Source organism: Agelaius phoeniceus, chromosome 26 (assembly GCF_051311805.1).
Source record: "Agelaius phoeniceus isolate bAgePho1 chromosome 26, bAgePho1.hap1, whole genome shotgun sequence".
Taxonomy (NCBI): domain Eukaryota; kingdom Metazoa; phylum Chordata; class Aves; order Passeriformes; family Icteridae; genus Agelaius; species Agelaius phoeniceus.
Window position 1 is genome coordinate 901,826 of NC_135290.1, and position 24,935 is coordinate 926,760.

The 24,935-nt window shown below is 51.5% G+C and overlaps 1 protein-coding gene and 1 long non-coding RNA gene across 4 annotated transcripts; both read right to left on the reverse strand.

Moving 5' to 3' along the window:
* Positions 1 to 24,906, reverse strand: ZNF652 (zinc finger protein 652). 3 transcript variants are annotated; one of them, XR_013185323.1, is made up of 7 exons: positions 24,590 to 24,906; positions 12,789 to 13,839; positions 8,150 to 8,297; positions 5,857 to 5,972; positions 2,507 to 2,651; positions 280 to 1,015; positions 1 to 165 (listed from the first exon to the last, which is right to left on the reverse strand). XR_013185323.1 is itself a non-coding variant. In XM_077190989.1 (6 exons), exons 2-6 carry the CDS (start codon positions 13,653 to 13,655, stop codon positions 495 to 497), a joined length of 1,797 nt encoding a protein of 598 aa, XP_077047104.1. In that variant the 5' UTR covers positions 13,656 to 13,839; positions 24,590 to 24,906; the 3' UTR covers positions 1 to 494. The 3 variants fall into 3 exon arrangements, 1 of the variants encoding a protein (XP_077047104.1); XR_013185324.1 differs by having other exon boundaries at positions 30 to 52; XM_077190989.1 differs by having other exon boundaries at positions 1 to 1,015.
* On the reverse strand, positions 8,304 to 12,778 carry LOC143695787 (uncharacterized). The gene is made up of 3 exons (XR_013185327.1): positions 9,462 to 12,778; positions 8,766 to 9,325; positions 8,304 to 8,614 (listed from the first exon to the last, which is right to left on the reverse strand). It is a non-coding gene; the product is annotated as an uncharacterized LOC143695787 (long non-coding RNA).
* Positions 24,907 to 24,935: the final 29 nt, after the last annotated feature.

A 24,935-nucleotide genomic window follows, 5' to 3' on the forward strand; every position in this document is an offset into this window, starting at 1 on the left:
CCCATCCCACACCTGGATCCCAGCTCCCACACCTGGATCCCAGCTCCCACACCTGGGTCCCAGCTCCCACACCTGGGTGCCAGCTCCCACACCTGGGTCCCAGCTCCCACACCTGGGTGCCAGCTCCCACACCTGGATCCCACACCTGGATCCCAGCTCCCACACCTGGGTCCCAGCCGGTGTCAGTGCGCCCGTGCCCGGTGCTCTCACCCAGGTGCCGCAGGAAGCCGTGCCCATGGCTGTGCCCACAGCACCTCAATCCCCTCCCAGCTCCCACACCTGGGTGCCAGCTCCCACACCTGGGTGCCAGCTCCCACACCTGGGTGCCAGCCGATGTCAGTGTGGCCGCCAGTCCCAGGCTGCCCTCACCCAGGTGCCGCAGGAAGCCGTGCCCGTGCTCACAGCGCCTCAATCCCCTCCCAGCTCCCCTCCCAGCTCCCTCCCCGTGTCCCAGCTCCCAAACCTGGATGCCAGGTGCCAGGTGCCGGGCGCTGTCAGTGCGGCTGCGCGGGGCCGCCCTTGTCCAGGTGCCGCAGGAAGCCGTCGCTGCCGTGCCCATGCCCGTGCCCGCGGTGGTTCAGGGGCTCGCTCTTGAACAGGGCGGGGGGCGGCGGCAGGTGCGGCACGGGGGGCACGGGCAGGTGCTGGGGGTGGTGCCCCCCGTGCGGGTGGTGCCCGTGGGGCGGCAGGGCCAGGGCTCCGTAGGGGTGCGGGACGGGGCGCGGCGGCGCGGCCGGGCCCAGCCCCAGCGCGGCGCCCGCGGCCGGAGGGGCCGGGCAGGGCCCGGGCAGCAGCGCGGGGCCGGCGGCGCCGGCGGGGCCGGGGCTGGTGCCGGGGCTGGTGACACGGAAACATTTCTCCTTGTGCGCCTTGAGCATGTTGGAGAAGCGGAAGCGCTGCCCGCAGACGTCGCACGGGTACGGCTTCTCGCCCGTGTGCGTGCGCCGGTGCCGCTTCATGTTGGGCCGGCTGGTGAAGCTCTTGCCGCAGATCTCGCAGATGAACGGCTTCTCTCCTGCCAGGGACACGCAGGGACGGGGGTCAGAGATCCTGGGAAACCTCCCTGAGGCATGGAGAACCCCTGGGAAACCTCCCTGAGCCATGGAGAAACCCCTGGGAAAATCACCTGAGCCATGGAGAAACCACTGGGAAATCACCTGAGCCATGGAGAAACCCCTGGGAAAATCATCTGAGCCATGGAGAAACCCCTGAGCCATGGAGAAACCCCCTGGGAAACCTCCCTGAGCCATGGACAAACCCCTGGGAAAATCACCTGAGACCTGGGAGAACCCCCTGAGCCATGGAGAAACCCCTGAGCCATGGAGAAACCCCTGAGCCATGGAGATACCCCTGAGCCATGGAGATACCCCTGAGCCATGGAGAACACCTTGGGAAAATCACCTGAGCCATGGAGAAACCCCCTGGGAAATCACCTGAGCCATGGAGAAACCCCTGAGCCATGGAGAGCCCCCTGAGCCATGGAGAACCCACTGGGAAAATCACCTGAGCCATGGAGAACACCCTGGGAAAATCACCTGAGCCATGGAGAAACCCCTGAGCCCTGGAGAAACCCCTGGGAAATCACCTGAGCCATGGAGAAACCCCATAGAAATCACCTGAGCCATGGAGAAACCCCATAGAAATCACCTGAGCCATGGAGAACTCTGTGAGCTCCCCTGAGCCCTGGAGAACCCCTGGAAAAATCAGCTAAGCCTGCCTGGAAAAATCACCAGAGGCCTGGGAAACAGCGCTGCCTTTAGGGATCAACAGGGGTTTAGGAAATCCTGGCTCACCTCAGGGTTGGGGCCAAAAGGCTCTGAAATCCTGGCTCAGGGTCAAAAGGCTCTGAAATCCTGGCTCAGTTTGGGTTTGGGCCCAAAAGGCTCTGAAATCCTGGCTCCCCTCAGGATTTGGGGCCAAAAGGCTCTGAAATCCTGGCTCCCCTCAGGACTTGGGGCCCAAAGGCTCTGAAATCCTGGCTCAGTTTGGGTTTGGGGCCCAAAGACTCTGAAATCCTGGCTCCCCTCAGGATTTGGGGCCAAAAGGCTCTGAAATCCTGGCTCCCCTCAGGATTTGGGCCCAAAAGGCTCTGAAATCCTGGCTCAGTTTGGATTTGGGGCCAAAAGGCTCTGAAATCCTGGCTCCCCTCAGGATCTGGGGCCAAAAGGCTCTGAAATCCTGGCTCAGGGTCAAAAGGCTCTGAAATCCTGGCTCAATCTGGGTTTGGGGCAAAAAGGCTCTGAAATCCTGGCTCCCCTCAGGATTTGGGGCCAAAAGGCTCTGAAATCCTGGCTCAGTTTGGGTTTGGGCCCAAAAGGCTCCAGCCAGAGGCTCCTCCAGACCAAGACACCCAGGCAATAATTCCCACTTTTCCCCCCAGGAAATCCCAGCTCCAATTGTCACGCCAGCAAGGAAAGGGATCCAAGGCAGGGAATGAAGCTCTCCCAGCTGGAGAACACCCCCAGATCCCGAGGGAACCCCCTGGGAATGCCCTCCCAGGCCTCACCAGTGTGGGTTTTCATGTGCTCATCGAAGTACTGCTTCATGTTGAAGTCCTTGCCACACCACTGGCACATGAACTGCTTGTGCCCGATGTGGATGCTCATGTGCGAGCGCAGCTGGTACTTGTACTGGAACCTCTCGTCGCAGTTCTGGGGGAAAAAACGGGAATTTTGGGGCTTTGGGAAACTGGGAGGGAGCTGGGGCTGGGCAGAAACACCTCAGAGAAAGAAGGGATTGAAATGATTTATTGAGGGGTGGGATGAGGGTTTGGATCGGGAGGGTGGAAGGGCTGGAATTGAGGGGGGAAAGCTGGAATTGAGGGGGGAAAGTTGGAATTGTATGGGAAAAGCTGGAATTGTGTGGGGAAAGCTGGAATTGAGTGGGGAAAGCTGGAATTGAGTGGGGAAAGCTGGAATTGAGGGGGAAAAGCTGGAATTGAGGGGGGAAAGCTGGAATTGTATGGGAAAAGGTGGAATTTTGTGGGGAAAGCTGGAATTGAGTGGAGGAAAGCTGGAATTTTTGAGTGAGAAAAGCTGGAATTGAGTGGGGGAAAGCTGGAATTTTTGAGTGAGAAAAGCTGGAATTGAGGTGGGGAAAGCTGGAATTGAGGTGGGGAAAGATGGAATTGAGTGGGGAAAGCTGGAATTGAGTGGAGGAAAGCTGGAATTATTGAGTGGGGAAAGCTGGAATTTTTGAGTGAGAAAAGCTGGAATTGAGGTGGGGAAAGCTGGAATTGAGTGGGGAAAGCTGGAATTGAGGGGGAAAAGCTGGAATTGAGTGGAGGAAAGCTGGAATTATTGAGTGGGGAAAGCTGGAATTTTTGAGTGAGAAAAGCTGGAATTGAGGTGGGGAAAGCTGGAATTGAGTGGGAAAGATGGAATTGAGTGGGAAAAGCTGGAATTGAGTGGGAAAAGCTGGAATTGAGTGGGAAAGCTGGAATTGAGTGGGAAAAGCTGGAATTGAGTGGGGGAAAGCTGGAATTGAGTGGGGGAAAGCTGGAATTGAGTGGGAAAAGCTGGAATTGAGGTGGGAAAGGTGGAATTATTGAGTGGGGGAAAGCTGGAATTTTTGAGTGAGAAAAGCTGGAATTGAGGTGGGGAAAGCTGGAATTTTTGAGTGAGAAAAGCTGAAATTATTGAGTGGGGAAAGCTGGAACTGAGTGAGAAAAGCTGGAATTGAGTGGGGAAAGCTGGAATTGAGTGAGAAAAGCTGGAATTGAGTGGGGAAAGCTGGAATTATTGAGTGGGGAAAGCTGGAATTATTGAGTGGGGAAAGCTGGAATTGTGTGGGGAAAGCTGGAACTGAGTGGGAAAAGCTGGAATTATTGAGTGGGGAAAGCTCGAATTGAGGGGGAAAAGCTGGAATCGAGTGAGAAAAGCTGGAATTGAGTGGGAAAAGCTGGAATTGAGTGGGGGAAAGCTGGAATTGAGTGGGAAAGATGGAATTGTGTGGGGAAAGCTGGAATTGAGTGGGAAAGATGGAATTATTGAGTGGGGAAAGCTGGAATTGAGTGGGAAAAGCTGGAATTGAGTGGGAAAAGGCTGGCAGGGATGGGGTTTTCCTGGGAACAAAGGGCTCCTGTGGGTCTCTGTCCACTCGGGGACTCTGCCTCCCTCCAGACCAGCCCCTCACCAGCTCCCCGTGGATTTAACCCTCAATTCCCACAGGGAGGGACCTGGGCTGGGATCGGCACCTGGGGATTCCAACTTCTCAAACCCTGATAAAAACACCCCTCATTCCCACCCCATCCAGGGCCATTCCCACTTCCCAGGAGCATTCCCATGGATTTACCCCATGGATTTAACCCCTCTCAATCCCTCCAGAGACCCCTGAGCAGGGATTTGTGCTGGCACCACCCCTCAGTGATTCCCCCACACAGAGAATCCCCAAACTCTGATAAACGCCCACCTTGTTCCCACCCCATCCAAGGCCATTCCCATTCCCAGGAGCATTCCCTCCTCTCATTCCCACCCCATCCAAGGCCATTCCCAGGATCTTTCCCTCCCCTCATTCCCACCCATCCAAGGCCATTCCCAGAAGCATTCCCTCCTCTCATTCCCACCCATCCAAGGCCATTCCCATTCCCAGGATCGTTCCCAGCCCATCCAAGGCCATTCCCGGGATGGTTCCCTCCCCTCATTCCCACCCAAGGCCATTCCCATTCCCAGGATCATTCCTTCCCCTCATTCCCACCCCACCCAAGGCCATTCCCATTCCCGGGATGGTTCCCTCCCCTCATTCCCACCCATCCAAGGCCATTCCTATTCCCAGGATCATTCCTTCCCCTCGTTCCCAGCCCATCCAAGGCCATTCCCATTCCTGGGATCGTTCCCTCCCCTCATTCCCACCCCACCCAAGGCCATTCCCATTCCCGGGATCGCTCACTCCCCTCATTCCCAGCCCATCCAAGGCCATTCCCAGGATGGTTCCCAGCCCATCCAAGGCCATTCCCATTCCCAGGATCGTTCCCTCATTCCCACCCCATCCAAGGCCATTCCCGGGATGGTTCCTAGCCCATCCAAGGCCATTCCCATTCCCAGGATCGTTCCCTCCCCTCATTCCCACCCATCCAAGGCCATTCCCATTCCCAGAATCATTCCCACCCATCCAAGGCCATTCCCAGGATCGTTCCCTCATTCCCACCCCATCCAAGGCCATTCCCATTCCCGGGATCGTTCCCTCCCCTCATTCCCAGCCCATCCAAGGCCATTCCCATTCCCAGAATCATTCCCACCCATCCAAGGCCATTCCCATTCCCTCCCCTCATTCCCAGCCCATCCAAGGCCATTCCCAGGATCATTCCCTCATTCCCAGCCCATCCAAGGCCATTCCCAGGATCATTCCCTCATTCCCAGCCCATCCAAGGCCATTCCCATTCCCAGGATGATTCCCACCCCACCCAAGGCCATTCCCATTCCCATTCCCAGGACGGTTCCCACCCCATCCAAGGCCATTCCCAGGACGGTTCCCACCCCATCCAAGGCCATTCCCAGGATCGTTCCCTCATTCCCACCCCACCCAAGGCCATTCCCATTCCCGGGATCGCTCACTCCCCTCATTCCCACCCATCCAAGTCCATTCCCATTCCCAGGATCGCTCCCTCCCCTCATTCCCACCCCATCCAAGGCCATTCCCATTCCCAGGATCGTTCCTTCCCCTCATTCCCACCCACCCAAGGCCATTCCCAGGATCGTTCCCTCATTCCCAGCCCATCCAAGGCCATTCCCATTCCCATTCCCAGGATGGTTCCCAGCCCATCCAAGGCCATTCCCATTCCCAGGATCCATTCCCACCCCATCCAAGGCCATTCCCAGGTTTCCCATGGATTCCCCAGGGACAATCCCCACCGCTCACCTCGCAGCGGAAGGGCTTTTCCCCCGAGTGCTGCAGGGAGTGCACCTTGAGGCTCATGCTGCGCTTGAAGGACTTGCCGCAGGTCTCGCAGGTGAAGGGCATGTCCTTGGTGTGGGCTGCAGCACAGAAAAGGGGTCACGGAAAAGGGGCAAATCCCGGGAGAGCCAGCAGGGCAGGAACATTCCTGAGGATTCCGCGCGGGGCAGCGGCTCCTGGGGCCGGGCTTCTCCTGGTTCAGCTCAGGGGGTTTTGGGCCAAGGACAAACTCGGGCTGGGTTCCGTGGAATCCCCAAATTTTGGGGTGGGAAGGACCCTAAAGATCCATTCCCAGCCCCTGCCCTGGGCAGGGACACCTTGAATGGTCCCAGCTGGGCGTGGGCACGGCCAGGGATGGAATTAATGGGATTCAGGATTGAAGCTGATGCTGAGAGGAAGCACAGAGCTGAGGGTGAAATTCAGGAGAGCCCTGGATCCTTCCCTTCTGCAGGGGAACATTCCCAGCTCTCCCAGCCTGATCTTCCCCCTGATTGTTTCAATTCCCCACAATGATTTCAATTTCCCCTATTTCGATTTCCAGGATTATTTTAATTCCCCCGATAATTCCAAATCCCCATGATAATTTTAATTTCCCCAATAATTTCAATTCCCCCAATAATTTCAATTCCCCTGAATAGTTTAATTTCCCTAATAAAAATTTTAATTCCCCCAATAATTTCAATTCCCCTGAACATTTCAATTTCCCTGATAATTTCAATTTCCCCAATTATTTTAATTTTCCCCAATAATTTCGATTCCCCCAATAATTTCAATTCCCCCGATAATTTCAATTCCTATGAATATTTCAATTTCCCTGATAATTTTGATTTCCCCAATTTCAATTCCCCCAATAATTTCAATTTCCATGAATATTTCAATTTCCCTCATAATTTCAATTCCCCTGATAATTTCAATTCCCCTGAACATTTCAATTTCCCCGATAATTTTGATTTCCCCAATTTCAATTCCCCCAACAACTTCAATTTCCACGAACATTTCAATTCCCCCAATAATTTCAATATCCATGAATATTTTGATTTCCCTGATAATTTTGATTTCCCCAATTTCAATTCCCCCAATAATTTCAATTCCCCTGAATATTTCAATTTCCCAGATTATTTTAATTTTCCCCGATAATTTCGATTTCCCCAATTTCAATTCCCCCGATAATTTCAATTTCCCTGATAATTTCAATTTCCCCGATTATTTCAATTTCCCCGATAATTTCAATTTCCCCAATTTCAATTCCCCCAACAACTTCAATTTCCACGAACATTTCAATTCCCCTGAATACTTCAATTTCCCCGATTATTTTAATTTTCCCCGATAATTTCGATTTCCCCAATTTCAATTCCCCCAGTAATTTCAATTCCCCTGAACATTTCGATTTCCCCGATAATTTCGATTTCCCCAATTTCAATTCCCCAAGTAATTTCAATTCCCCTGAACATTTCGATTTCCCCGATAATTTCAATTTCCCCGATTATTTCAATTTCCCCGATAATTTCGATTCCCCCAATAATTTCGATTCCCCTGAATATTTCAATTTCCCAGATTATTTTAATTTTCCCCAATAATCTCGATTTCCCCAATTTCAATTCCCCTGAACATTTCGATTTCCCCGATAATTTCGATTTCCCCAATTTCAATTCCCCAAGTAATTTCAATTCCCCTGAACATTTCGATTTCCCCGATAATTTCAATTTCCCCGATTATTTCAATTTCCCCGATAATTTCGATTCCCCCAATAATTTCGATTCCCCTGAATATTTCAATTTCCCAGATTATTTTAATTTTCCCCGATAATTTTGATTTCCCCAATTTCAATTCCCCCAGCAATTTCAAATTCCCCTGAACATTTCAAATTCCCCTGAACATTTCAATTTCCCCGATAATTTCAATTTCCCCGATAATTTTGATTTCCCCAATTTCAATTCCCCCAATAATTTCAATTCCCATGAATATTTCAATTTCCCCGATAATTTTGGTTTCCCCAATTTCAATTCCCCCAATAATTTCAATATCCATGAATATTTCAATTTCCCCAATAATTTAAATTTCCCCAATTTCAATCCCCCAACAACTTCAATTCCCACAAACATTTCAATAACAACAAACATTTCAATTCCCCCAATAATTTAAATTTCCCCGATAATTTCAATTTCCCCCGATAATCTCGATTCCCCCAATAATTTCAATCCCCTGAACATTTCAACATCCCCAGGTGACCCCAATTTCCCGGTGCCCGGCCACTCACCAACCATGTGTTTGCGCACGTGGGCCATGGTGTAGAATTTCTTCTCGCAGATCTCGCAGGAGAATTTCTTCTCGGCGTAGCCGTGCACGATCTTGATGTGCTCGTGGAGCGACCAGAGCTTCTTGAAGGATTTGTTGCAGGACACGCACTGGGGTGGACACAGAGGCAGCTGGGTTAGGGGGGTTCTGGGCTGGGGGGGGAAGGTTTGGTAAAAAAAAAGGCCCAAAATGTTGAAAAAGGTGCCTGGGAATGTGGATTTTGGGATTGCACCTGTGGGGAATGGAGGCGGTGAGAATGTGGATTTTTGGGATTACACCTGAGGGGAATGGAGGCGGTAAAAATGTGAATTTTTGGGATTATACCTGAGGGAAGGGAAGACAGTGAAAAAGGTGTCTGAGAATGTGGATTTTGGGATTGCACCTGAGGGGAATGGAGGCAGTGAGAATGTGGATTTTGGGATTGCACCTGCAGGGAATGGAGGCAGTGAGAATGTGGATTTTTGGGATTGCACCTGAGGGGAATGGAGGCAATAAAAATGTGGATTTTTGGGATTGCACCTGAGGGGAGGGAAGGCAGTGGAAAAGGTGCCTGGGAATGTGGATTTTTGGGATTGCACCTGTGGGGAATGGAGGCGGTAAAAATGTGGATTTTTGGGATTACACCTGAGGGGAATGGAGGCGGTAAAAATGTGAATTTTTGGGATTACACCTGAGGGAAGGGAAGGCAGTGAAAAAGGTGTCTGAGAATGTGGATTTTTGGGATTGCACCTGAGGGGAATGGAGGCGGTAAAAATGTGGATTTTGGGATTATACCTGAGGGGAATGGAGGCAATAAAAATGTGGATTTTTGGGATTGCACCTGAGGGGAATGGAGGTGGTAAAAATGTGGATTTTGGGATTATACCTGAGGGGAATGGAGGCGGTAAAAATGTGGATTTTTGGGATTATACCTGAGGGGAATGGAGGAGGTAAAAATGTGAATTTTTGGGATTGCACCTGAGCGGAATGGAGGCAGTGAGAATGTGGATTTTGGGATTATACCTGAGGGAAGGGAAGACAGTGAGAATGTGGATTTTGGGATTACACCTGAGGGGAATGGAGGCAATAAAAATGTGGAATTTTGGGATTGCACCTGAGGGGAATGGAGGCAGTGAGAATGTGGATTTTGGGATTGCACCTGAGGGGAGGGAAGACAGTGAGAATGTGGATTTTTGGGATTACACCTGAGGGGAATGGAGGTGGTAAAAATGTGGAATTTTGGGATTATACCTGAGGGAATGGAGGTGGTAAAAATGTGGATTTTGGGATTGCACCTGAGGGGAATGGAGGCAGTGAGAATGTGGATTTTTGGGATTGCACCTGAGGGGAATGGAGGCGGTAAAAATGTGGATTTTGGGATTATACCTGAGGGAATGGAGGCGGTAAAAATGTGGATTTTGGGATTGCACCTGAGGGGAATGGAGGCAGTGAGAATGTGGATTTTGGGATTACACTTGAGGGGAATGGAGGCAGTGAGAATGTGGATTTTGGGATTGCACCCGAGGGGAATGGAGGCAGTGCTGGTGCTCTGGTGCCTCCTGATCCCAAAATCCAAGAGCACGGGAGGGGCACAGGGGCAGCTCCACAGGCCCTGGGGCTGCTGGGCTGGGAGAGCCCAACCCTGGAGAAGGGAAATCCAAACCCTGGAGGGAGAAGGACCCAAACCCTTGGAGCAGGAAAATCCAAACATTTTCAGTGAGAAGGGAAATCCAAACCCTTGAAGAGGGAAGGATCCAAACCCTTGGAATGGAAAAATCCAAACCCTTGGAGTGGGAAGATTCAAACCCTTGGAGAGGGAAGAATCCAAACTCTTGGACTGGGAAAATCCAAATTCTTGGACTGGGAAAATCCAAATCCCCGGAGTGGGAAAATCCAAACCCCTGAAGAGGGAAGGATCCAAACCCTTGGAATGGAAAAAATCCAAACTGTCGGAGTGGGAAAATCCAAACATTTTCAGTGAGAAGGATCCAAACCCTTGGAACAGGAAGACTCCAGACCCTTGGAATGGGAAGAATCCAAACTCTTGGAGGGCAAAGAATCCAAACCCTTGGAGTGGAAAAATCCAAACTCTTGGAGAGGGAAGATCCAAACCCGTGGTGCTGAAAAAAAATCCAAACCCTTGGAGCAGAAAGAATCCAAACTCTGGAGAGGGAAGAATCCAAACCCTTGGAGCAGAAGGAATCCAAACATTCTCAGTGAGAAGGATCCAAACCCTCGGTGAGACAAGAATCCAAACCCTTGGAGTGGGAAAATCCAAGCCCTTGGAGTGGGAAAATCCAAACCCTTGGAGTGGGAAAATCCAAACTCACGAAGTGGGAAAATCCAAACTCACGGAGAGGGAAACTCCAAACCCTTGGAGAGGGAGGAACCTGACAGAGCTGGAGGAGGCTGACACCACTGAATTCCCAAAGCCCCATCCAGCCCCTGCTGCCCTCCCAAATCCAGGTGTGGCCACTCCAGGCTCTCCCATCCCTCTGGATCTCCATGGGAAGCAGCTCCCATCCCGCTGGACACGCCGGGATCGGCTCCTCCTCTCTTCGTCCATGCAAGGTCCAAAGTGGCACTGGAGGCTGAGAATTCCTTCCCAAAACTCCCGTGGAACGTCCGGGCAATCATCCCCCTCAGGGATTTCAGGCTTCAGCTCTTCCTTTTCCCAGCAGCTCTTCCCAAAAACTTCAGTTAAAAAATTCCCGTGTGGAAATTCCGGAGCGCGAGGAAACCAAACCGTCTTCAGCTCGGAGCGCACAGGGAGGAACTGCGCCTTGTCCTGGGGCTTTTTTTGGGATGTTTGGGGTTTTTTGGGATGTCTCCACTTCCCAGCCCAGCCATTCCCACCCTTTCCCCGTCGGTCAGAAGGGCTGGGTGCTGATTAATGAGCACATTAACGAGTTCTGCTCGTTGGGAATGTTTCCTCTCCACCGGGATCGCGGCAGGGTTGGGAATTCTCACCTGGAATCCCGCAGGCACCGAGGGGGCTCTGCCCCACAGCACCTGCTGGGATCCCCCCTTGGGAGGGGAAAAAATTCCTGGAGAGCAAAGAAATCCCATGGAACGACCCCCAAATCCTGGGATTTTACAGAGAAAGGAGCCCTTGGAGGGGCCGAGGCCACACCAGAATCCAGGATTAAAACTCCAGCACCGAGAGGGAGGAACCACACAGAGCCCAAGGTGAGGGCAGAAATGCCCTGAAGGTGCTGACGGTGATGGGTGAAAAAGCAGAAATTACCTGGAAAAACAGATTTGTTCCATCCCCAGGAGGAAAAACTGGGAGGAGCCAGCCTTGGTTTTCGTTTCAGCCCAACATTAAAACCAGGTTTATCCCAGGACAAAGCTCCCCCTCGACACATTTAACCCCGAACTGAGGGAAATTTTAATTTTCCCTCAATCCTATTGGCAACTGGAATGAAAACACAGCAACAGGCAGCTGGAAAACACATCCCAAAGGCAGGACAGAACAAGAATTGCTGGATTTATTCCTGGATATTGAGGACCTGAAGTTTCTGGACCAGATTCCTCTGGATTTAAACCATAATTTCTATAATTTCTCATTTTCTTATCACTTTTGGATGCATGTGTAGAGGGATTTCACCATTAGGTGTTATAGGATATATATAGGATATTTCACCATTTTATGTGTTCAAAATATTTAGGAATTCCTGCTTAAATTTTAATTCCTTTATTTTTTTTAATTCCTGCTTAAATTTTATGCTGTGAATGAATCCCCTGCTTGCTGGGGCATCTCTTAAATTCCCATTTAAATCCTCCCTGCTGCACTGAACTTTAAAAAATATTTCTTTCAAAAGCTGCAAAAATTAAATTAATAGTAATATAAATTAATATTTATATTATATTATATTATATTATATTATATTATATTATTATATATTATTATATATTATATATTATTAAATATAATATATATATTATATTATATAAAATTAAATTTAAATTAATAAATCCTTCCTTGAGCTTCCTTTTTTCAGGGAAAAAAAAACCAGCCCAGAGTTACCCAGAGCTGGGAAAAGAGCTTGGAAAAGAGAAATTGCAATAAATATTCCACGTCTCCCACACAGTGGGAGCTGAGGATCAACCCAGTTCAGCATTGAAAGCAAACAAACAATGAAAAATGTTCAATTCTTGTGCTCAAAATTGCCCATAAATTGCCCATCCCAGGGAATTCCTGGCATTCTGCTTCCCCTGGAAAGCTCACCTGGAGGACACGGAAACCCCTGGAATTCTAAACTCACTGAGAGATGAGGGTGTTCAGCAGCAGCAGGAGGAGGAGAAGGATTTACCACAGAACTTCAGATTTTTGGGACCATTCACTCCAGACTCTGACCCTGCTAAAGGAGCTTGGCGTCCCCAACTCACAGTTTACTCCTGGAGTAGCTGCTCAGAGCAGCTGGGCGCTCTTTCCCTGCCATCCCCTGCTTTTGGGAGACCCCAAAATGTGGGATAAGGCAGAGCCTGGGCCCGGCTCAGCACCCGGGGCTGTGCAAAATGAGAATTTTTTTTTTTTTTCCCCCTGTGAAGCGTCCGCCAGCCGGATCCAGGGCACGCCAGGAGGTGTGGGGACCTGGCAAGCAGGCGAGCAGACCTACCTGGATGTTTTTTTCACAGTCAGTTTGCTGGTGGAGGGACAGCTCGCTCTCTAGCACAAATTTCTTCCCACATTTGTCGCAGATCTGCATCCGCCTGTGGGTGACGTTCATGTGCTTCTCCAGGTACCAGCGTGTGTTAAACACCCTGGGGCACTTCTCACAGGTCAGAGTCTCCTTCTCTTCACACTTGGATTTCTGCACAGGTGCCTTGGGCTCCTTTGCAGCCTTCTTCTTACGCTTGGGGGGCTCCGCGCTCTTCCTGCGGCCGCGGGTCGCTCGCGGCGGCGCCGGGGAGGCGGCGGTGGCCGCGGCAGAGGCGGCTCTCCTGCTTCTCCTCTGGCCAACGCTACCCTTCTCCACTCTTTTCTCCTTTTTCTTCTGCCTCTCATTCTCCTCATAATCATTACTGTCTTCCGTGGCCTCTTCCCCACTGTCACCCTCCTCCTCTTCCTCACTGCTGCTCTTAAGGACAGCAGTCTCTTTGGACTGGGAGGGGACACCCTTCTCCCCTTTGGACACATTTAAGGTTTGGTTGTTAAGGTTTACCTCCACTATAATCTGCTCCCTTTTGTAAGTCACTTCATCTTCCTCCTCTTCCTCCTCCTCAGAGTCGTCAGAGTTTTCCCTGTCTTCTTTCACAGCCCGGACCTCTCCTACCGCTCTGCTCTCCCTGAAAAACGGCTGCTCCTCCCTCTCGTGGAGGTGGCCCTTGCTCCCCTTGCTGTCCACCAGCACCGAGAAGGGGCTCCCTGACTCCCTCTTGTACACCTTGGTGGACAGGTCGAGCTCCTGGCTGGGGTAGAAGGCGGGCGGCCCCTCCTGCGCCATGCCGGCCCCGGGGGGCTCCCCCTTGGCTGCGTGGCTCATCTGGGGGGGCTCATGGGGCGCCCTCGGTCCCGGCGGGGCTGCTCCGGCCCGGCGCCTCTTCCATCGGAGCCCGGCGGGGAACGGGGGGGTCCTGGCGGGGCTGCGGCGGGCGGGGGTCGGGATCACGGCAGGGGCAGGGCGGGGAGGGATCTTCGGCAGCAAGCGGAGCCCTCGAGCATCTTATCTGCGGGAGAGAGCGGGAGGGAGAGCGGGGTCAGCGGGAGGGAAGGACCGGAATGACCGCGGGGATGGGGACAGCCCGGCCCGGGGATGGGGACAGCCCGGCCCGGGGATGGGGACAGCCCGGCCCGGGGATGGGGATGGGGACAGCCCGGCCCGGGGATGGGGACAGCCCGGCCCGGGGAGCGGGGACAGCCCGGCCCGGGGATGGGGACAGCCCGGCCCGGGGATGGGGATGGGGACAGCTCGGCCCGGGGATGGGGATGGGGACAGCCCGGCCCGGGGATGGGGACAGCCCGGCCCGGGGATGGGGATGGGGATAGCCCGGCCCGGGGATGGGGACAGCTCGGCCCGGGGATGGGGACAGCCCGGCCCGGGGATGGGGACAGCTCGGCCCGGGGATGGGGACAGCCCGGCCCGGGGATGGGGACAGCTCGGCCCGGGGATGGGGATGGGGACAGCCCGGCCCGGGGAGCGGGGACAGCCCGGCCCGGGGATGGGGACAGCCCGGCCCGGGGATGGGGATGGGGACAGCCCGGCCCGGGGATGGGGATGGGGACAGCCCGCCCGGGGATGGGGACAGCCCGGCCCGGGGATGGGGATGGGGACAGCCCGGCCCGGGGATGGGGACAGCCCGGCCCGGGGATGGGGACAGCCCGGCCCGGGGATGGGGACAGCCCGGCCCGGGGATGGGGATGGGGACAGCCCGGCCCGGGGAGCCTTCGGGAGGGCTGAGGGGGGACACGGAGAGACAAACAGCAGGGAGCAGGAGAATTCCCCCAGCAGAGAGCGCCACGGGATGGAAATCCAGCAAGGGATGCTCTCCATCCACCAGAGAGAATAACCACAACTGTTCCTTCTGGATTTTTGGGAGCACTGACAGCCCCACAAACAGACTGGCAGCAGAGCCCCAGGGAATGGAAATCCAGCAAGGGATGCTCTCCATGCACCAGAGAGAATAACCACAGCCGCTCCTGCTGGAATTTTGGGAGCACTGACAGCCCCACAAACAGACGGGCAGCAGAGTCCCAAGGAATGGAAATCCAGTAAGGAATACTCTCCATCAACCAGGGATAACACAACCATTCCTGCTGGATTTTTGGGAGCACCGATGGCCCCACAAACAGACGGGCAGCAGAGCCCCAGGGAATGGAAATCCAGCAAGGGATGCTCTCTATCAACCAGAGATAATCACAACTGTTCCTGCCAGAATTTTGGGAGCACTGACAGCCCCACAAACAACAAGGACCAGGAGATTTCCCAGCAGAGACTCCCAGGGAATGGAAATCCAGCAAGGGATGCTCTCTATCCATCAGAGATAACCACAACCGTTCCTCATGGATTCTTGGGAGCACTGACAGCCCCAAAACCAGCAGGGACCAGGAGAATTCCCAGAGAATGAAAAGCCAGGCAAGGGACGCTCTCCACCAACCATTCTGGATTTTTGGGAGCACTGACAGCCCCAAAACCAGCAGGGACCAGGAGAATTCCCAGAGAATGAAAAGCCAGGCAAGGGATGCTCTCCACCAACCATTCTGGATTTTTGGGAGCACTGACAGCCCCACAAAAGGCAGGGACAGGAGAATTCCCAGAGAATGAAAAGCCAGGCAAGGGATGCTCTCCACCAACCATTCCTGGATTTTTGGGAGCACTGACAGCCCCACAAGCAGCAGGGACCAGGACTGGCAGCAGGTTCCCAAGGAGGGGAAATCCAGGCAAGGGATGTTCTCCACCCATCAGACCCTGGGTTCCTGGGGGCACCAATGGCCCCAAACTCTGCTCTGCCCCCACAAACACGGGGCACACGCACCCCAAAACGCCTCAGCTCTCCCCCAGCCCATCCTCACATAGCCCAGAGCCACGTTCCAACCACGGAGAAATTCCTGCACTGAGGAATTTCAGTGGAGCCGCTCTCACCTGGCAGCACTGAACCAGCCCCGGAGATCCTGGATTTTGAGGGATTTGAGGAATTCTTCCTTTGTCTCTCCCTCCTTTCCCCCCTTCCCTTAACCCCCACGGCACAATCTCATTTTGCCCATCCAGGTTTCCCCCGCGGTTTTCCAAGCTGGAATTTGCCCGGACTTTGCTGCCACTTCCTCCTGCAGGAAGAGCCACGTGGTCCCTCATGGACACAAAGCAATGAATCCCTCACATTTATCTTTTTTTTTTTCTTTTTTTCCCACCGGGACAATTCCAGTTTGGGAGCTCGGGGATGGCAACACCGAGCCCGAGGTTTTGGGCCGGGCTGATCCCATCAGGAATTCCTGAGCTAAAGCTGGGATCAGAGGATGCAGGGGAGGAGAATTAAGGACAGGGACATCCCAGAGTGGGATGGAAGGGACAGCAAACCCCACCCTGGGACACTTTCCATGATCCCAGAGTGCTCCAGCCTGGCCTGGGACACTGCCAGGGATGGAGCAGCCACAGCTTCCCTGGGAATTCCATCCCAGCCAGGAATTCCTGCCCAAAATCCACCCAAATCCTCCTCTCTTCTAGAGATTCCTCTGTTGTCACCTCTGTTCCACCAGGATTTCCCCACTTTGGAGTGAATTTTAACTGGACAGGAGATGAAACAGCCAGCGCCTGAATAAGTAATATTAATTATTTCTAACAATAAAGGGAATCTTTGTGAAGTGCCACACCGGGGAAAGAAAGGAAAAAATAACCAGTTTGCTGATGAACTTCATTAAAACACTTGAGTGTTTCTCCGGGGTTCCCAAATTACTCCAAATTAATTTCCTGGAGGTTCCTGGCAGCGACTGCACCACAGCAGGGCCCATTCCCGCTGCTCCATCCTCAAAGCCCACATTCCCAGCCCCACAGGAAATCCCAGAGATGGGCTGGGAATGCTGGATTGTGGGCAAAACTCACATCCAGAGGGGAAAAATTATAAAATCAACTGGTTTTGGCCAGCTGGAATTCCCAGTCCTACACCTAGGAAGCTGTGGGAAGGATGAATCCCAGTTTAGCTTTTCCTCGCAGAGGGATGGATTATTCCAGGAGCTCAGGAAATTTCCAGTTCCACGTAGAAAATACCTGATTATTTCCTCATCAGATTAAGCCTCTCTAGGAAGCTGCAGGAGGAAATCAGGAATTCCACTGCAGAGCCAGGAAAAGGAAATTTCACCTTTTCCACCATTTAGCAAATGGCAAAAAAATTCCTGCCAATATTTCACCTCTGCTCACTAATGGGATATTGTGTGTAAAAAAACCCCTTTTTATCAAGAGGAATCACCTCAAATCAAGCCCACAGTGGGGTTTATTCTGAATTATCAAAGCTGTTTGCTTTGAAAACCACTTCACTCTGCAGCATCAGCGGCTGCTGTGGCTTTGAACCTTTCACTGCCACCCTCGAGGGACCCACAACTTTCAAAACCATTATTTAAATAAAAAGCAAAGCCCTCCTTGGCCATTTAGTACAAACAGCTCTGAAATACTGCCCTAAAAACGCTCTTAAAACACATTTCCCCCCTCACTTTTAAATTTTTAATGCCAAAGCAGGGTTTGGGTGTTTTTAATCCCAAAACACCCAAGCGTTTTTTGTTGTTTTAAAGGTGAATTTAATTTTGTCAAGGCAGATTTTTCCACAGAACAAATTCCAGTCACGCTGCCAAATGAGAGATGCAGGCCGTGATTAAGATGTAAAAAGGAAACAAGAGTTTCAAAGCGATTTTTGATGCTTATCAAGCCCCAAACCTGGGGAATATCTGCAGCAATCAAAGGTTTGCAAAGACTCCGACATGAAAAGCTCGAACTCTTAAGAAAAAAAAAGCACAATTTGCAGACAAAAGAGTGGGTGGAGGAAGCTGGTGAGTGTGTGGGAGCAACTTCACACCGAGCTTCTGAAGAAAAACCGCATTTTTTGGTGTTATCGGCACTAAAAATAGAGAGATTCGCGCTCGGCCGGGGAGGCCTCGGCCCGGCCTGGGCTCGGGGGAGCGGGGCCGGCCCGGAGGAAAATGTGAGGAAAAACTGAGGGAAAAGTGGAGAAAAACTGAGGAAAACCAGGATTTCAGGAGAAGGTGAGGATGTGAGGGAAGCAGGATTTGAGGAAAAATGAGGGTGTGAGGAAAAACTGAGGGTGCGAGGGAAAAACTGGGGGGAAACTGAGGGAAAAACTGGAGGGAAACTGACTGAGGGTGTGAGGGAAAAACTGAAAGAAAACTGAGGGAAAAACTGGAGGGAAACTGAGGGAAAAGTGGAGAAAAACTGAGGAAAACCAGGATTTCAGGAGAAGGTGAGGATGTGAGGGAAGCAGGATTTGAGGAAAAATGAGGGTGTGAGGAAAAACTGAGGAAAAACTGAAGGTGTGAGGGAAAAACTGGAGGGAAACTGACTGAGGGTGTGAGGGAAAAACTGAGAGAAAACTGAAGGTGTGAAAGAAAAATTGAGGAAAAATTGAGGGTGTGAGGGGAAATAGAAGGAAAAACTGACTGAAGATGTGAGGAAAATTAAAGATTTCAGGAAAAGCTGAGGGTGTGAAGATGTTTTCCCACTGAAACTCTGTGAAATCCCCAGGTCATGTGAATTCTGGAGAATGCACCAGCAGGGAATAACCACAGATTGCACCAGGAAAACACAAAGTGAGGGCTAAAATGATATTTTTGGGGTGTCCTGTGCAGGAATTGGCCTCCATCCCTGAGGGTCCCTTTACCAGGATATTCCATGATTCCATAAACGGGTCCCTAACAGCTCAATAAATCTGCAATATTGCAATAAAAAAAGCCTCAATAAACTCTCCCAGTTGGAAGCACAGGTGCCTGGAACAGGCCCAGCCATTCCCAAACAGTGGGAAAACACATTCGAGGGGAATTATTATTTCAACTATTTCTCTCAGCTCTCAATCCCTTCTTTCTTGCGCATCCCGGCTGCTTTAGGTGCAAAAAGAAAAAAAAAAACAACCCTGAAAAATCTGTTTTTAAGTGGGGAAGTTTTATCTCCCAGAGCCTCGGCACATCCAGGTGATTTTGCATTTCCATGGGAAGCGCTGGAGCTGCCTGAGCCCATGGAAATGCAAAATAAATGCAAAATAAATGTAAAATAAAGCGCTGAGTGCTGCTAACGACCCTATTCCCATTCCCAAAGCTGGGGACCCACCTGAGCTGCAAGAGCAGCAAATCCTGCAAAAAATAAATCCTGCAATTCCAGGGTTTTCCCATTTTTCCAGAGGAAGGATCTGGCCGAGTCCAGATTTTTGGGAGGCACAAAGCATTTCCAACCAGTGGTTCCTGGATTTTTTTTTCAAGCATTATCTCCACGAGAAATCCGTTCCAGAGGTTTCCATCTGGGAATCGAGCATTAAAATCGGATTTTGCAATAAACGAGGGGTGTTTTATTCAATCTAAAGGAGTTTGGGATCTAACAACCACAAAATCAATGTTTTTCTGGAAATAGGAAAAAAAAAAATGGCACTTCCCATTGAGCACCACTGACCCCGAGGTCCAGGAACGGTGGAAGCCCCAAAAAGGAAATCTGTCATCAAGATCTCTTGCCCAAAATTAGCATTTTTCCCCTCAAAGAGGCCCCAGAGGTGTCTCTGTGTCCTTGGGTATGCAGAGGTGTAAATGAAGTGTGAATATCCTGCCCCAAAGCCGGCCTGGAATTCCTACCTGGACATTTCCCTGGCAGGAAAAAATCCCATTTCCAAGGGGAAAAAATTCCATTTCCAAGGGAAAAAAATCCCATTTCCAGGGGAAAAATCCCATTTCTAGGGAATAAAAAATCCCATTTCCAAGGGGAAAAAATCCCATTTCTAGGGGGAAAAAATCCCATTTTCAAGGGAATAAAAAAATCCCATTTCCAGGGGAAAAAAATCCTATTTTCAGGGAAAAACAAATCCCATTTCCAAGGGGAAAAAATCTCATTTCCAGGGGGAAAAAAATCCCATTTCCAGGGGGAAAAAAATCCCATTTCCAAGGGAGAAAAAATCCCATTTCTATGGAGAAAAAAATCCCATTTCCAAGGGGAAAAAATCCCATTTCCAAGGGGAAAAAATCTCATTTCTAGGGAGAAAAAAATCCCATTTCCAGGGAAAAACAAATCCCATTTCCAAGGGGAAAAAAATCCCATTTTCAGGGGGAGAAAATTCCTATTTTCAGGGAAAAACAAATCCTATTTTCCAAGGGGAAAAAATCCCATTTCCAAGGGGAAAAATCCCATTTCCAGGGGGAAAAAAATCCCATTTCTAGGGAGAAAAAAATGCCATTTCCAGGGGGAAAAAATCCCATTTCCAAGGGAAAAAAATCCCATTTCCAAGGGGAAAAAAATCTCATTTCCAGGGGGAAAAAATCCCATTTTTAGGGAATAAAAAATCCCATTTCCAAGGGAAAAAAATCCCATTTCCAGGGGGAAAAAATCCCATTTCTAGGGAGAAAAAAATCCCATTTCCAAGGGAAAAAAATCCCATTTCCAAGGGGAAAAAAAATCTCATTTCCAAGGGGAAAAAACCTCCATTTCCAGAGAGATCAGGCCCAGCAGAGGGTGCTGGAAAAGCTGCTGGGAATTCCTGGGAGAAGTCCCAGTGTGAAACCTCCCGAGGGAAGGGTGTCGGGAAGGGCAGGAGCTGGAGCTGCTGCTGGCACCTGCCTGGGTTTCACTCCCTGTTTTTTTTTTTTTTTATTTTTTATTTTTTTATTTATTTTTTTAAATCCAGCTCACAAAAACCCCAGGTTCAAAAGCAGCCGGGAAACGCCAGGAATTTGGGAATTGGGCAGGGGGAAATTGGGGTTTTGGGGAAGTCTGTCTCTTGTGCTGATTGGGAGAATGTTGGGAATTCTGCCCCCAAATCCCGGGAAAACTCCCTGGAAAGGCACAAATCGGGGTGGGATTCGCCTCACTTCTATGGGGATGGGTTTTGAAAAATCAGGATTTGATTCAAACGCTCCTTGAGGCTTCAAAGCTGTGACAGATCCCACTAAAACCCCCTTGGGCTCCGCAGATTCCTCAAATTTTGCTGGGAAGGATTTCAAGGCCTTGTGTTTCCAGATGGGAATGAAGCACTGGGATCCAGGGAAGAAGGGGTTAAAAAATCCACGTTTTTGGTGGAAAATGCTGGAAAAATTCAGCCAGGAGCTGCTGGGAAGGATTTTAAGGCCTTGTGTTTCCAGCTGGGATCCAGGGAAGAAGGGGTTAAAAAATCCACGTTTTTTTGGTGGGAAAACGCTGGAAAATTTCAGCCACGTTCCCCTGAGGGAGCTCAGGACAGAGCAGGGAGATCCCACCTGGATCTGCTTTAATATTTAAACTTTGTGAGAATAAAAGGAACTTTGCAGAAAAATCCACTTTTTCCCCCTCATTACTGTGGGGGGAAAAGCTACAAACGCTCATTTAATAAAATCCTGAAAGGACAAACAGCACAGATTGAGCAAAATGTAAATAAATGCTGTTTTGAAAAGTAAAATTGTCTTTAAAAATTTACTTTATCTCCCTTTTTAGAAAGCCTGGATCTGGCAAGGAGGGAGCAGAGTCTGTGCTGGAGGAAATGAACCAAGAGAAATAAAATATTGAATTTTATATCATATATTTTATATCATATATTGAATTTTATGTCATATATCGTATAATAATATATTATAAAGAATACAATACATATTCTATTCTATTTTATTCTATATATTATATTATATCATATCATATCATATCATATTATATTATATATTATATTATATTATATTATATTATATTATATTATATTATATTATATTATATTATATTATTTTATCGTATTATATCGTATTATATTGTATTGTATTATATTATATCATTATATTATATTATTATATCATATCATATTATATTACATATATAATATACAGTATATAATGTGGGATACATAACATATATCTGTATCAAATTATATACGAATATACAATATGTAACATATAAAATATATATAAATGCTATATATTGTATATATTAGAAAATATTTTAATATAATAATAATTATTCACAGAATATCAGAGAAATCTCCCTTTCCTCAGCTGCTTCCTTTCAGTTCTGCCTTTTTTTTTTTTTTTTTTTTTTTTTTTTTTTTTTTTGTGGAACCAGGAATAAAATAAATTTAATTTTTTTTTAATTTTTTATATTTTATTTTATGACCAGGCCCCTGAGAGCTGCAGGGAGAAATAGGTCAGCGAGCAGAGGAGTTTTGTAAGCAGCCAAAATCCACCTGTGCCATCTCAGGTGTGCTCTGGGCATGTCCCTGCTCCTCCTGTTTACTGCAAAAATCCATCTCAGGCTGGGGAACCCTTCCCAGGGCGTTCCCACAGGGAATCTCCTGCTCTGAGCCCAAAATGGGACTTTGGAGAGGTAAAAACTTCACATTTTCAGCTGAAGTGGCGGCTCTTGGGGTAAAATCCCCGGGTTCTGTGATTGTGGCAGAGGGGAAGAAAGCACAGCACCCCAATATCTCCTATTTTTGCATTATTTACCCCGATTTCCTCCCTTCCCACAGCAAGATTTCCTCTGAAAACATCACTTAAAGGCTCCCTGTATCATTATTAGATAATAAAGTCAATTAAACCCTTCAAAACTCACAATCACCTCCAACACCAAAACCTCTTCTGATCACACCAATATCCCAAAGGTGTTTAAACAAATAATCCCAGGCATGGTCCCAGACCCCCATTCCTGCAGCTCTGAGCTTCCTCTCGCAGAAAATAAAAATTATAAAATTCTAAACCTGCCCTCAACCCCCCTGGCAGGCCAGGAAACACCACAGCCCACAGCTGGAAAACCCAAAAAGCCAAAAGAATTCGCACTTTCCTTTCACACAGCCTCTGGGAAAGCTCTCAGAGCCCCTGTTTGCCCTGCTTGGACCCAGATTTTGGGATCACATCTGGAACTGCAGGGCAGCTCTACCCAGATTTTGGGATCACAGCTGGAATTGCAGGGCAGCTGTACCCAGATTTTGGGATCACATCTGGAGTCACTGGGCAGCTGTACCCAGATTTGGGTATCACATTTGGAATTTCAGGGCAGCTGTACCCAGATTTGGGTATCACATTTGGAATTTCAGGGCAGCTGTACCCAGATTTTGGGATCACATCTGGAGTCTCAGGGCAGCTGTACCCAGATTTTGGGATCACATCTGGAGTCTCAGGGCAGCTGTACCCAGATTTTGGGATCACATCTGGAATTGCAGGGCAGCTGTACCCAGATTTTGGGATCACACCTGGAGTCTCAGGGCAGCTGTACCCAGATTTTGGGATCACATTTGGAATTTCAGGGCAGCTGTACCCAGATTTTGGGATCACAGCTGGAGCTGCAGGGCAGCTGTACCCAGATTTTGGGATCACATCTGGAGTCTCAGGGCAGCTGTACCCAGATTTTGGGATCACAGCTGGAGCTGCAGGGCAGCCATACCCAGATTTTGGGATCACATCTGGAGGGGCAGCGCTGCCTGCCCGCGGCAGGGGTGGGTGAAAAGGCACAGAAGCAGCAGGGAAATGCACCTGGCACACAGGCGGGGAGGTGGAGGGGTAAAACCAGAGCGAGAACGCCCAAGCCGAGGGAAATTATCAGATCTGATAAACGCGAGGGAAATTATCAGATGGCACAGACACAAAGCCCTTTGAAAATCACACTTGGCAGCCCCGCGGCCCTTTCAAAACCGTCTCAAAAATCCATTTTTTAGCACAGATCAGGCGGCGAGGGAGAGGAACAGAGCAGAACTTCCAGCTGGGCAGAGCCCAGGTGCTTCCCAAAGCTCCTCTCGCCATCCCCTGCCCGTGCCAGCCCCGGGAGGACAAAAATTCCCGTTCTCCTCACACCCCGGGGCTTCTCCCTTCAGCCACTTCCACCAAACCGGCCTGCGATTAAAGGTCCTGATGGAATTCTGGTGAAGCCCAGGAGATGCCACTCGGCTCTTCCCAAAGTTGCGCGCAAGGCGCTCAAAAAAATCACGCCCAAAATCCCAACCCCGGGGCGCACGCAGCGCACCGCGAGCTGGGAGCAGGGGGAAAGGGGAAAACACCTGGAGGAAAAGGCTGAGAGGGACAGAAACCCCCCCGAACCCGCAGCCGGGGCACGGCACCGGGCACCGCCGCCAGCCAGAGCCGAGCGGCACCGCGGTGACACCGGCGGGGACAGGGCAGGGGCCGAGGGGACGCGATCCAAAGCCCGGTCCCGCAGGAACGCTGCCGTCCCTCCGCTCTGCTGGGGGATCTCAGCTTCCCTTCCCTCCCCCGGGCAGGTGACACGGGCCCGGTACCCGCGGGAGGGGACACAGAGCGCCCAGACCCCGCACAGAGCGCCCGGAGCCCGCACAGAGCCCCCGGAGCCCGCACAGAGCCCCCAGACCCCGCACAGAGCCCCCGGAGCCCAGGCAGAGTCCCCGGAGTCCGCACAGAGCCCCCAGACCCCGCACAGAGCCCCCGGAGCCCAGGCAGAGTCCCCAGACCCCGGGCAGAGCCTCCATCCCCGGGGGAACCCCCCCGATCCCGGGCAGAGCCCCCCAGCCCCAGGGGAACCCCCCGATCCCGGCAGAGCCCCCGGAGCCCGCGCAGAGCCCCCAGCCCCAGGGGATCCCCCCGACCCGGGCAGAGCCCCCCGGCCCCAGCCCTGCCCGCTGCTCCTCCCGCTGCCCGGGGCTCCCCCGGTGCCCCCGCTCCCCTGCGGGCCGTGAGGCGCCCGTGCCCCGCTCCCCCCGCCGCCCACCGCCGGGCCGGGCCTAGCGCTGCCGGGCTGCGCCGCCAGGCCCGGGGGGAAGGAAGGGGGAAGGGGCTCGGCGGCCGCGCGGGCGGCCCCGCACTCACCCAGGCCGGTGCCCTCGGGGCCGCCCCCGCCGCCGTCCATGCCGGGCGGCGCGGGGAGGGGGGCGCGGGCGGGCGCGGCGGCGGAGGGCGGAGGGCAGGGCGGCCGGGGCCCTCCCTCCCTGCCTTGCCTCCGGCCCCTCCGCTCGGCCCCCGCGCTCCAGTGGCCGCCGCCGCCGCTGCCTCGGCCCGGGGCCGGCGCTCAGGCCCAGGCGCTGCCGCCGCGGGCGGGCGGACGCGGCTCCCGCTGCCCCTCGGCCGCCGCCGCAGCGCTACGTGGCCGCCGCCGCAGCCGCCGCCGGTCCTCGCGGGGGCGCGCGCGCGCGGGTTTCGTTGGGGGGGGGGGGGG